This window comes from Phaseolus vulgaris, chromosome 11 (genome assembly GCF_000499845.2).
Source record: "Phaseolus vulgaris cultivar G19833 chromosome 11, P. vulgaris v2.0, whole genome shotgun sequence".
NCBI classification, from domain to species: domain Eukaryota; kingdom Viridiplantae; phylum Streptophyta; class Magnoliopsida; order Fabales; family Fabaceae; genus Phaseolus; species Phaseolus vulgaris.
In genome coordinates, this window is record NC_023749.2 from 49560400 (window position 1) to 49574275 (window position 13876).

Genomic DNA, 13876 nt, shown 5'->3' on the forward strand with positions numbered 1-13876 from the left:
TTGGTGAGATATTTATAATAATGAGAGAAAAGATAAAACATTAATGTTTGCCTAAAACGTAAAAGTGTTTCAATTTTATTTAGAAAATTATATTAAACACAATTTTGTGTTGTATTGGAGTGAACACCTCCACGGTAACTTCCTTTTTGTATAAAGATATAAAAAGGCGTTTTAGTAAAGGTATTTTTGACAAAAAAAAAAGAAAAAGAAATGGGCTATAGTTAGAATACATTGGGTGGACCATTTCTTCCTCCACCCCATGGTTTCATCCTGCACCTCTATTGAATGGTGAAATTACCATTTTCATCTTCCTCACCCTTCTTCATCTTCTTGCACCCCTTTTTTATCTTCCTCAAATAGATGGTGAATCCTCTATGCCATTTGGAAGTGGTGCGTAAGTTTTTAAATAAATGTTCTCTAACTCTAAGTTCACAAACTTCAAGTATTTTTCAATCTCTTTGGACACACAAGGCTTCTCTCTATTTGTGACCTAGTCACTTCCTTTGTAACCTTTTATTTTTTGTTGCTAATGATAATGACAAGCTATTGGGAAAGATACTTTTGAAGACAAAGACATGCAATATAGTTGATACAAGTTGTGCTACTATAAGTATGGAATATAATTTTTATATATTTGTATTTTTGAAAATTTGAAAAAAAAGCATGAATTTAGAAAGGTATTTTTGGGATTTAGAAGGGTATTTTTGGGATTTAAATAGATATTTTTGAGATTTAAGAATTATAGGGGTGCAAGAAAAAATTATTGAGCTACAGGAATAAATTGTCCATAGGTGCCACTAAAAATAGCCCATAATTAGTTAGTTTGGACTACAACATAAGAGTATTTTTTTTTCCATTTCTATAACTCTTTATGCACTGCGACATAGATGATTAAAATACAAAATTATCCTTTCTCTTTCTCTTTTGTTGTTCACTCTTTTCTCTCAGTTCTTTGCATCCCTTCTTAATCTTTTTCTCATGTTTCCTAATGTTCTTTGTATAACTTTTAAATTATACAATTTGGACAAAATAATTAAAAGTATCAAAAGACAAAAATACAAAATTATAAATCAAAAGTCTATCAAGACTAGTAGCAAATAAAATTAAAACCAATTCCAATTCAAAATATATATCACAACCTTATAAGATTTTGCTATGCCAAAGCTATATGAAAAGAGAACAATTCTTTAAACATACCCACCACACTGAACAAAATACACAAATTAAATAGTACGACTAAACAAAACTCATACAAAATAAGAAGTGACACGAAACATGAAGACTAAAACTAAAATTACAATGAAGCACATTGGGTAAATTCAACCCTTTAACTTTCGTGACAATGTAGAATTAACCCATTAAACATGATTTTTACATTGAAAAGTAGTTGACAACTTGCTCCATGGTAGGACGAGAATTAGGACTTTCAGTCAAACAAGCATTTGCTATCTTTACAATCAAAGTTATCTCCTTAGCAATTTTTGTAGGGTACGGGAGACGTTGATCTAACTTACCCATCAAGGAAGGAATATCAAGTATTGAATCCATGGCATTGGAAGCAGACAATAACAAAGTTACATAATCTCCAGGGTGCTCTCCAAAAAGTATTTCTAGTGCCAATACCCCAAAGCTGTACACATCACATTTTTCATTCACATCCATTGTGTATGCAAGTTCTGTACAAAATTAAAAGAGTTATCATAATATTTCCAAAAATAAAACAAAACCTACAACTATCCATCATAGTCTTTTGGCAAGAATTTAAGACTTTCAAAGAAAACTTACAAAATCATTATATTGTTAGTATAAAAGAGGAAAGGAATTAACCTGGAGCAGCATATCCAAAAGTTCCTACAAATGAGGTCCAATTGGTTGAATTAGGATTAAGAAGCTTGGCTGTTCCAAAATCTGAGACATGAGCCACATACTCCAAATTCAAAAGAACATTCTTGCTTGATATATCTCGATGAACGATTCGGGGTGAACAATCATGATGCATATAGCATAAAGCATTTGCTACACCTTTAATGGCATCAACCCTCCTATTCCAATTAAATGCAATTGCCTGTTCATCGTCTTTTAAAATATTATCTATGCTCCCCTTTTCCAAGAACTCATACACCAAAAATGAGAATCGGGAATGAGAACAAAATCCATATAGCCTCACAATGTTACGATGTCGAATCTCTGTCAAAGCTTGAATTTCACTTTTGAAAGCTTTAACATTGGACATTTCTCCATTTTGTACTGAATGGAATTTCTTAACAGCTACAATTTGATTTGTTTGCAATTCAGCTTTGTAAACACTTCCTTGTCCTCCAACTCCAATGAGATGTTTAGTGTCAAACTCTTCTGTGGCTTCAATTATGTTCTCATACACCATCTTTCCATCAAAACTCCATATCGCAAAAAGATTTTGGCTTGATGATTCTATATCCGGATGTTCTTTTGTCTTTGACCTTCTACAAAGATGATATGAGACTCCAAAGACAAATAATGCTAGCATGAAAATGCCCAAACCAGTGGGTAAAAGTACCAATATGACACTGTTAATCTTCTGATCTTGAGATTTGTCACGTGATGTTGGGCATGGTTTCAAGCCCGAGACATTACCACACAAGCCTTTATTATTTCTCAATGCTTCAATGGTAGCCGTACGGAAGCCTGAAATGTCTGGAAGTGGACCCTGTAATTGGTTGTATGATATATCAATAGATGTCAAGCTTATCATCTCATCAAGGCTAGAGAGATCGCCTGAAAGATGATTGTGTGAGAGATTTAATATTTCTAAGCTTCTCAACTCTCCCAACATTGGTGGTATTTTTCCACTCAAAATGTTCATGCTCAAATCAAGACTTCGAAGATATTTTAATTTACCAAACTCGGATGGAATATTTCCCATAAATTTATTTTGGCTCAAATTCAAATTTAATAAATTGACCAAATTTCCAAGTTGATTTGGAATTAAGCCAGAAAAGTTATTTGCTCCGAGCTCTAAGGTGTCAAGACTTTGCAATGATGCTATTTGGATAGGAACATTTCCTGAAAGATTATTCATATTGAGAGAAAGTTTGATCAAGTAGGTCAAATTACCTAAATCTTCAGGAATGTTTCCTGTGAGGTGATTTGAAGACAATTGAAGTACGTGTAAATTGGTAGCTTGACTTAGTTCTGTTGGAATGCTACCTGATAAATTGTTGTTGGAGATTTTGAGGCTTGTGAGATTATGGCATTTTCCCCAATTTGGAGAAAGATGGCCATAAAAGTTGTTTTCACTCAGGTCTATGTAATCCAAGTTTGGGTATACACCCAAATCCTTTGTTATGTTTCCTGTTAAATGGTTTTGCTGTAGCAAAACTCTTATGAGATTGGAGCAATTCTTCAAACTCTTAGGTATTGGACCTGTGAAATAGTTTCTGCCAGCACTAAATTTTGTCAACTTTCCACTTATGCAAATGTTGTGCGGCAAATGACCAATGAAATTATTGTCATATAAGTGCAAAATTTCCCAGCTGTGTAGCATATTCATTCCTATTGGAATGTATCCACCAAGCTTATTTGAAAATAAACCAAGTTCGGTGAGATTTGTCAAATTTCCAATTGTAGAGGGGATTGTACCTATCAAAGAATTAAGGGACAAATCAAGTATGGTGAGCTTTGTCAAATTTCCAATTGTAGAGGGGATTGTACCTGACAAAGAGTTAAGGGACAAATCAAGTGTGGTAAGCTTTGTCAAGTGACCAATAGTCGAAGGAATTATTCCGGAAAGTTTGTTGTCACTAAGGAGAATAGATTCTGAATTAACCAAGTTACCGATGGAAGATGGAATTGGCCCAGAAAGATTATTATCTAACAATTGGATTGTCACAAGAAAATGGAGTTTTCCCACTTCATTAGGAATAGATCCAGATAGATAGTTGTCATACATGTACAAATAGACTAACTTGTTCAAATTTCCAATTGTAGAAGGAATTGTACCTGATAAAGAGTTATGGGACAAATCAAGTTCTTCCAAGTTTGCCATCATTCCAATTTCTTGAGGAATAGAACCCGAAAGACTATTATTGAAAACCCATAACTTGATCAAGTTGACCAACTTCCCAATTTCCACGGGAATATTACCAGATAAATTGTTTTCATTCATATATATAGCATTTAGGTTCCGCAACTTACCTATTTCTTGGGGAATAAGTCCGTAAAGGTTGTTCAAGGAAAAATCTAGACTTAACAGTCTGCTCAAATTTCCAATAGATTTTGGAATAGATCCAGTGAGATGATTGTGTTTTAGATCAAGATGAGTGAGTTTGGATAACACTCCAATTTGAGGAGGAATGCTTCCACTCAAGGAGTTATGACTCATATCTAGAGTGAGGATGTTTGGAAGTGTTGAAAAATTGAGAGTTTGAAGCGTACCAGATAATCCAATGTCTGTAAGATTAATGTTGGAGACTGATCCTGAGTAGTCACAAGAAATTCCATGCCAGTTGCATGAACTGTTGCCATGCCATGAAGATAGCAATGTCTGACTTGGGTTGTCAAGGCTTGCTTTCCACTTCAAGAGAGCGTTTGCTTCAGTGTGTTGAAGTGATGAGAGTGAGGAAGACACTGCTGCATGGACAGAATTGGCCATTGCAAGTAGAAGCAGCCATAATGATAGGAGTTTCATGGATTGAAACGTTGGAAATAAGAACACCATGGCTGCTATGGATTGATTCTTCAACCACTGATTCTCTAACAGAACTCAAGTTTGGATGAATTGAAGATGCTTCAATTTTCAGAGGTTTATATAAGGTTTATGAGAAAATTCATATTCAGTATTCTTATTATTATCATTATTTAATAAAAATGAAAATTTTGATTATTATTTGAAATTTGTGGACCGAATCTGAAGTTGGACGTGATTTGTGGAGTGAATATGAAACACATGGTGCCTTAAGGATGAAGTGAAACACATGTTTATAAGAGACCAATGTTCATTACCTATTAAATTCAAAATGTTTGATAAAATTAGTTAATAAAATAAAATTATATTTATATACTTTCTTTTAACAGTAGATAGTGTAATATTTATTAAAATAAATATTTTTCAAAATTAATTGTATGAAGAAAATAATTTTATTCTTCTGCATGAATTCAATCTAGGACATTTCTTATAGTAAATAGCATGCAGGAGACAGAACAAAGTTCTTCTTAAGCCATATGTGAGAAGTAGCAGCTCCAACATCTTAAAAAAACTAAACTACAGAAGCAATAATAGTTGCAGTGGACCAGCCATAAAAAAAAACACCTTATCGATATTGGTACTAAATGTTCAAGTTTTAGTTAAAAATAGATTTAATTATAACTTATTACATAAAACAAATCAAACTATAATAACTTTGTACTTTTTACATTTTTTTTTCAAACTTTTTTGTTAATTTTTTTAATTAATTTTATGTATTTGGGTATAAAGATTTTCATATTTTCTTGCTTCAAATATCTAAGTTGTGATTAGATCTAATTTAAATAGATAAATTTTGTTACAGGAAGGAGAAACCTTTCATGTTTATATCCCTTAGTCATATCATAATAAAACAAACAAAAATATCACTTAATTTTTATAATGTTAGAAAATACACAACTATAATGAATAGTTTATCAATATATCTTACTATATGATGCTCCTTTCATGCATAGTAAGATGATTTCAAGATGAAGTTATCTTCTGGTTGTTGTAATAATCAAAGTAATTGTAACTGCTTTAACTTATAAATATAACCTATAAATACTTGTTTGATGTATATTTAGAATTAATGAAAAAATTCTTGTCTTATTTTCTCTAAAATCGTGTGTGTTCCTGTGTAACATATTTGAGTGAGGGTGTGTGAGTATTGTGCCTTAATCCAACAAATTGGTATTTAGAGTGATTGATCAAATATTGTTACGGTGTGTTTCATGGCTAATGAGACATTTGGCCATATTTGATGGAAAAGATTATGATGATTGGTGTGTTAAGATGGATGCAATTCTTGACTTTATGGAAAAGATTATGATGATTGGTGTGTTAAGATGGATGCAATTCTTGACTTATGGAAAAGATTATGATGATTGATGTGTTAAGATGGATGCAATTCTTGACTTATGGAAAAGATTATGATGATTGGTGTGTTAAGATGGAGGCAATTCTTGACTTTCAAGAAGTTGATGAAATTGTTAATAATGGGTTTCAAGAATTGCCCAAGAATGCTACAGAAGAGTAGAAGACAGTTTTTAAAGAAAACAAAAGGCTAGATTATAAGGCAAGGGTACTGCTGCACCAATGTGTTTTAGCAACAATCTTCTAGAAAATTTCAAAAGTTGCTACATCCAAGCAAGCGTGGGACACTTTGAAACAGGTTTATGGAAGTTCTGGAAGAATAAAGAAGGTGAAATTGCAAACACTTAGAAGGCAGTATGAGCTTCTTTCAATGAATGATCAAGAAAATATATCAAATTACTTTAGCAGGCTCCAAGTCTTGTTGAATCTGATGTGAGCATGTGATGAAAGTATAAGAGACAACAAGATTTTTGAAAAGGTGTTTCGAACTCTAACTCTTCAATTTGATCATATTGTAATTACAATTGAAGAATCAAAGATTTAGAAAACATGAATGTTGAATAATTACAAAATTCTTTGGATCGTGTGATGAAAAAAAAAAAGAATGCTGAAAAGATTGTTGAACAAGCCTTTCAAACTAGAACAAGTCAAAAATAAATATAAAAGGTGTGGATGACTCAGTAAAAGATCAAGAGACAAGTCAAGAGGAGGAAGGGGTGGTGGTAGAATTAGAGATTTCAATTCTCAGAACAATGTGAATGATGGCAACAACATTGAGCATAAAGACAATTAGTGTTTTCGAGGTGGAAATTAATACAGAGGCAAAGGGGAGAAGAATTTTAAAAGGAAGGTGCAGTGGTACAACTGTGACAAGTTTGGTCATTACTTTTATGAGTGTTGCCACGATAGCAATACACAAAAGAAAAGCAAGAAAGGTGATGAAACACACTTAGTATAAGATGATGAAAGTTCTTATTCAGATCATGTTCTACTATTGTGACGAAAAATGTTCTTCTTGGTATCTTGATACCGGGTGTTCCAATCACATGACTGAAAATAAAGAATGGTTGATAGATCTTGGTTTTAGTGTCAATAGTAGTGTGAGATTTGTTTATAATAGCACCATTGCAATAAAAGGGATTGGCTAAATGCTAATTACACTATAAAGGATGGTAAGACAACCTATATGCATTGGCCAATTACTTGAAAAAGGTTACACACCATGAATATGCAACAAAATTATATAGAGGTTTATGATCCTAAATAGCGATTGTTACTCAAAGCATCTGGTGGAGGACCATCCAACACCTTTCATATCGGACCTCTGACTCGTGCCATGACTACAAGAATGGAGAAATGAGACATTAGTCTGAAGACTCTTATCATGTGATTCATTATGACTTCTAGTCATACATAAAATGTAAATAGTAAAAATATTCATGTATAGGTATTGTATTTTGAATTCTTCTCAATAGTACTTTGTCGATGAAACAAAGACACTATAGAAACCCTAACTTGTCATACAAGTAAGGGCCTTTGGAATATCTCAAAGAGGTCATACATGGCCTCCTTAAGTCACCACAACTCACCATAGATAAGTCTACTTAACTAGGGTTATGGTAGCTTAAGGAGCAAGTTATCCTCGTATATAAATACCTAAAACAAAGCTCATGTATTCAGATTTGTCATTATTGAATGCAGAGTTAAGATTTGAAACCTAATTCTCTCCCAAATCTCCCTTTCTAGAGAGTCTAATTGGCCTAATAAACCCAAGGAAAGTTTACCACACCTTTTTCCCTTCATTGCACCTCCAATTCCTACTCTGTCAATCCAATCATTCATCCAACCTCAAGCTTGGATTACATAAGGTGGATTAGAGCACACCAAGATCTCATGGCCAAGACTCATCAAGCTAAGTAAATTTTCACAATTTTTTTTTGTGAACCTTGTTCTTCATGGTTCTTGCTTGTTCTTCCATAAATCTTTGTTTTCCATCATTTATATTCATTGATCATCGATTGTAATTTTTTTCCATCGTTTAAACTCACTCAAACATTCAATAAACATTTTGCCTTGTTGTCCATTGCACATCCTCATTTGTTGCTTATGATTCTAAGTTGTTTATAACTTTTTATTGCTTTCAATCGGTTCAATTGTTGTTTTAGGTCATATTCCACCGTTTAAACTCTTTGTTTTACAGTTTAATCAGTTAAATTCATGATTTTTTTCAGTGCATTTTGATTCTTTATGTTTTCGATAGCATCCGCAACAAAACCTTACCAAAACAGTTTTTGTTCTTCAGATTTCCTTTGATCATGCTTAATTCTTTGTTGTTTTTATGCGTTTCAATCCATGTATGTGTGCATTGAGGTCTTGTTTAGTGTTTCTACCTTTTTCATTCACAGTTTCACTTTCAATTCTTTATTAGTTTTGCTTAATTTGTTCTAGTGTTGTCGTTGCATGCTAGGTGTTTGTTAATTTGTGTTCATGCACACCTAGTGTTTGTTTAAAGTCCTTTGAGTTTGTGCTTTTTTTTTCATTTTTTACTTGTTATTGAGTCTTTTAAATTTCTACTATTTCATTAGTGATTTCTTTAATCACTTTCCACTTATTTTCTTGAAGTTTTGTTTACCTATTATTTGCTTCTTTAGGTTTTTGTTTTCATAATTGTATGATTTACACTTTGTTTCAAAAATTTATTCTAATCTTGTTCTGCATCCAAATTTTTTACAAATTTTTTCTGTGTGAACCTTAACATGTATACAACATCCAATAAAAAATGAACGTCCTAATGTAAACAACAAAAAAGAATTAAAAATCACAAAAGTCAAGGCGTTTTTATTGTATCAAGCATTTTTCAATGCCCTTATAGCTCTCAGTTTTCATTTTGCTGCATCTAGTTCCATTGTTGATTTAGCCTAAAACTTTTACCATATGTTGTTTCATATGTTACATGTATCAAGTTAAAATTTCAGCTTAAAATTCGTTGTTACCATAAATTTTACACTCCAGTGCTAAACCTCGCTTGCATAATACTCCAAATTCCTTGTGGTTGTATCAAACTTGTTGCATTTATTTCTCTATGAATACAAAACTAAATTGCCTCAAATTTTTTGCATATTATCCCTTATTGAGTGCATAATATACCAGAAAAAAAATTCAGATTCAAAAGCTTTGTTAATAAAATTCATATAAATTTTGGAACCGTTTGTGTCAGTCCCCTCTAGAATTTTTGTTTTGTAATCTTTTCTAGAGCATTTCTTAGGTCCTTTTGCTTGTGCTTTCTTTTCTTGATTGCTTTAATTTTTTATTGTCTTTTCTTTACCCTCCATTTTTGTTTGTCACGCATTATTGCCTTTGAGTTTAGCTTTCCGAATTTTAGCTTTTCTTGTTTTGTTCTTTGGATTCCTTAGTTACACAATTTTGGTGAGTTGGTGGTGCTAGAAGTGGTACATCAAGAATTGATTTGCCTCAACAAGTTTTTTGGGTCGTACTTTGATCTTCAAGACTTTCTATCAAGAGGATAAAGAGGACTCAAAGAGAAACAAATTAGGTCTACTTCACTTCAAGAAGCAAATCAAACACTTTTAGAGCTTTCACCAAACACCTCATAATAAAGCCTGTAATTTTCTTTTTAGTATCACATACTTTTGTGTACTTTATTTTTTCTTTTGTACTTGCCTTTATTTTTTTTTTTAGTTGTATGGGAAAGGGCTCCAACAATAATCTCAATAAAACTTTGTAATAGTTTTCGTGCATTACAGTGATAATGTGTCAGTCACCTCTCATTGTTCATTGCACTATCACAATAAGGCTTGTCTATCATTACATTTCCTTGCTTTTACGTGATACTTTAGGAATTTTTTCCTTTTCTTGTGATTAGATAACCTTTATTTGGTTTTAAGATCATTCACATACATACATATATTTTATTGTTTTTCAAATTGTGTTGAAGTTTTCTTTTGAAAACTTTTGTGAGATATATCTTTTAGGTAAGCTCTAGTTTTGAAAGTTTTGGTACTTAAGAAGTTCTTACATCTCACCTAGCTTTCCTGGAAGTGAACTTGAACATTTCTCACCTTATATTCCTTTACTTATAGCTTAAAAAAAAAATCTCTTTTCTTGAAAATATTTTGTTTAAAAAAAAAAAAAACTTTTCAGTATGGATTATTCTTACATAAATGTGGTATTAGATAAAAATACAAAAGATCTAAAAGATATCAAGAATTTATGTCATCAACTTAAAAAAAACAAAACATCATTCATCTCGACCTCTTGTTTCCTCACGTAGAAAAAATTCTTTTTGTTGACCCACTTGTTACTTATCCTACTTCTACTTTCTTTCTCTTTCTTCTCATTCTTCAACCACTTCTTGTTCTTCTCCTATGAACATTTCTTCCTCTAACCCTCCTACTACAATGATTTCCAATCCTGAGATCAAGTATCAAATTCTTAACGTGAAAAATTATTTCATATCAAGTATTGCTTAAACAAAATGTGCTAGTATGTTATATATTTTTATTTTTTTATTTCAAAATATATTTATGGATTATGATATTATTTTACTATTATTACAACTATTTTTTTTTCCTTTGAATGAGTTAAATTAAGAATATAATTAAAAAATTGCATAATCTAAAATTTAAAAATTTACATATTAAAAAATAATTTTTTTGTAAAAAATTCCACACCTAAATGTTAAAAAACAGAGAAGCCTTTTTAGAGTGGATATAATAAGAGAAAGTGCTCACTTTTATTTAATAATAGATGACTATTATATAGCCTTTACATAATAGCTTAAACAATATTATAACTACCCACTAGTAACAGTAACAAAACTGCTCATGACTAATCAAATCCTAAAACTATAAAACTGAATTAAATCCCATAATAATAGGTATTTATTGTTGACTTAATGGTAAAAACCCAACTTCTATAATCTTAACAATTCTTCCCTTAAATTGAATGCTAATATTCAATTTATTTCTTTCTCATAACAAATTCCTAATAGTCCTCTTAGCTTCAAGAAACCAACCAACTTCAACGGTTTAGTCATTACATCAGCCAACTGTTCCTTTGTGCCACAATGTACCAATTCCACAGAACCTGCCTTTGTGAGCTCTCGAAGGAAATGAAACCGCACATCTATGTGCTTACTGCGACCATGCATAACTGGGTTCTTTGAGAGTTTGATTGCAGAAGTGCTATCACAGTAAATAATAGTTGGATTGGCTTGATTCTGACCCAACTTTTCCAACACTCCTTAACCATAATGCCTGACATGCACATGAAGCTGCAGCAATAAATTCTGCCTCGGTGGAAGATAAACTTACTATTGGTTGTTTTTTTATGACCATGAAAAGTACTCTTGAACTTAATAAGAACACATAACCTGAAGTACTTTTCCTCTCATCCAAATCTCTAGCATAATCATTGTCAGTGTAAGCAACAAATTTATCATCTCCTTCCTTCCTATAAAAAATACCCAACCCAGTTGTTCCCTTCAAATATCTCAGGACCCTTTTTGCTGCTTGTAAATGAAGTTTAGTAGGATTCTCCATATACCTACTAATAAGACTTACCACAAACATCATGTCTGGTCGAGTTGCTGTGAGGTACATGAGACTACCCACAACCTGTTTATAGTAAGTCTTGTCCACCTTTAATCCATCTTCATCTTTCATGAGTTTATAGCCAGGAACAATAGGATTATGAACAGAGTTACTGTTCTCCATTCCAAACCGTTTTAGCACCTCCAATGCATACTTCTTCTGACTAATAAAAACCCCATCAGATCTTTGCAGGACTTCAAGACCAAGAAAATACCTCATCTTACCAAGATCTGCCATATCAAACTCATGCTTCATGGAAGCTTTAAAATACTTCTCAAAACCTTCCTTCATGAAATAGGCTTCTATACGGCTATACCAAGCACGTGGGGCTTGCTTATGTCCGTAGAGTGCCTTTTTTAATTTGTAAACCTTATGTTCATGTCCCTTTTGCACATAACCGCAGGGTTGCTCCACAAAGACCTCTTCATTTAACTCTCCATGTAAAAATGCAGATTTTACGTCTAGCTGGTGGATGGACCATCCTTTTTGAGCTACTACCAAACGAATTGTCTCCATACGTGCCACAGGTGCAAATACTTCAGTATAGTCTACCCCATGTTGTTGGGTATACCCCTTTGCTACAACCCTGGCCTTGCATTTGTCGACATCTCCATTTTCATTGAATTTAGTCTTATAGATCCATTTTACTCCAACCTTCTTTCCTCCTTCGGGTAATTCCGTCAATTCCCATGTGCCATTTTTGTTTATTGCTTCTATTTCCAGATCCATGGCGTGCCTCCATTTCTCACTTTTCAAGGCATCTTCATAGTGAATAGGATCAATACCTGCATGTATGGCTAAATGAGCTTCATTATCTTCTTCAGAAAGACCTTCCCCTGTTGTATAGTCTCTCATCCAGACTGGTGGTCTTCTATTCCTTTCTTCAGTTGAGCTAGGAGAGCAAATGTCCGCCAAAGATTCAGAGGAAAAGTTCTCCCCTTCTATATTAGCTTCAAGATCAGATTCACTCCCCTCTTCATTTTCATCAAATGCAACTGTATCCTCCTCACCATCACCCCATTCCAATTCACACATAATGGATCCTTCATAGATCTTATCCCAATCCCAATTCATGTCTTCCTCGAATACAACATCTCGACTTATAATGATCCTTTGAGAAGTTGGATCATAAAGTCGATAAGCCTTTGATTCTTCACTAACTCCCTATAAAACACAACTTAAGCTCTTATCATCTAGCTTGGTTCTATTACTGTTAGGCACATGAACATGAGCAATACAACCAAAAACTCTAAAAGGCTCCACGGAAGGCTTAACTCCACTCCAAGCTTCTTCTGGGGTTTTATTTTTAACAGCCAATGTTGGGCTGCAATTCAATACATGCACGGTCCAGTTGACTGCTTCAGGCCAAAAACTCTTTGGAAGTTTCTTTGCAGAAATCATACTACGAACCATATTCATAATAGTTCTATTCTTTCGTTCCGCAACTCTGTTCTGTTGTGGTGTGTAAGCAGCTGTCAATTGTCTGCGAATACCATTTACTTCACAAAAGTTATTGAATTCTTGTGATGTAAACTCTCCTCCTCGATCAGTACGCAAGGCTTTAATAAATGAGTTTGTTTCCTTCTCAACATGAGCCTTAAAATTTTTAAAAACAGCAAAGGCTTCTGATTTCTCTATTAAAAAATAGACCCATGTTTTTCTACTAAAATCATCAGTGAAAGTAATCAAATACCGTTTTTTGCTGTTAGAAATGGGTGTGATCGGTCCACAAATGTCAGCATGCACCAATTGGAGAAGTTGTGAAGCTCGCTAGGTGCTCTTCCTTGGAAATGAGTGTCGTTGTTGCTTACCCACCAGGCAATCTTTACAAAGTCTTGAGGAAGACTTAAGTTGTGGTAATCCATTCACCATCTTCTTCTGTTGTAGAGTATTCAAGCCTTTAAAGCTCAAGTGGCCATATCTACAGTGCCAAAGTTGCCCCATATCTTCTGTAATTGTATTAAAACAAGTAGATGCTATAGGTTGTGATATAGCATGGAGTATAAACATTCGATTTGAAGTCATCTTGGTCTCCATGATTAAGCCTCTCTCACACTGTGAAACACCTTACATTTTTCGTTTTGAAACAAAATTGTAAGCCCTTTTTCTTGTAATTGCCCAATACTCAACAAATTGTTCTTCAGTTCTGGAACATAGAATACCCCTGTAATTATCTGTGCTATTCCAT

The 13876-nt window shown here is 33.2% G+C and overlaps 1 protein-coding gene across 1 annotated transcript; it reads right to left on the bottom strand.

Moving 5' to 3' along the window:
* Window positions 1–1098: 1098 nt before the first annotated feature.
* On the bottom strand, window positions 1099–4745 carry LOC137830899 (MDIS1-interacting receptor like kinase 2-like). The gene is made up of 2 exons (XM_068638301.1): window positions 1828–4745; window positions 1099–1676 (listed from the first exon to the last, which is right to left on the bottom strand). The coding sequence occupies exons 1-2, from the start codon at window positions 4694–4696 to the stop codon at window positions 1372–1374; spliced, it is 3174 nt and encodes a 1057-aa protein (XP_068494402.1). The 5' UTR covers window positions 4697–4745; the 3' UTR covers window positions 1099–1371.
* Window positions 4746–13876: the final 9131 nt, after the last annotated feature.

What these genes read in the sequence shown, in the direction of transcription:
- LOC137830899 (XM_068638301.1), bottom strand. Translation starts at nt 4,696, where the DNA reads ATGGTGTTCTTATTTCCAACGTTTCAATCCATGAAACTCCTATCATTA. An exon ending in TTTTGGATATGCTGCTCCAG is followed by an intron (nt 1,677 to 1,827) that starts GTTAATTCCTTT and finishes AATTTTGTACAG; the next exon opens with AACTTGCATACACAATGGAT.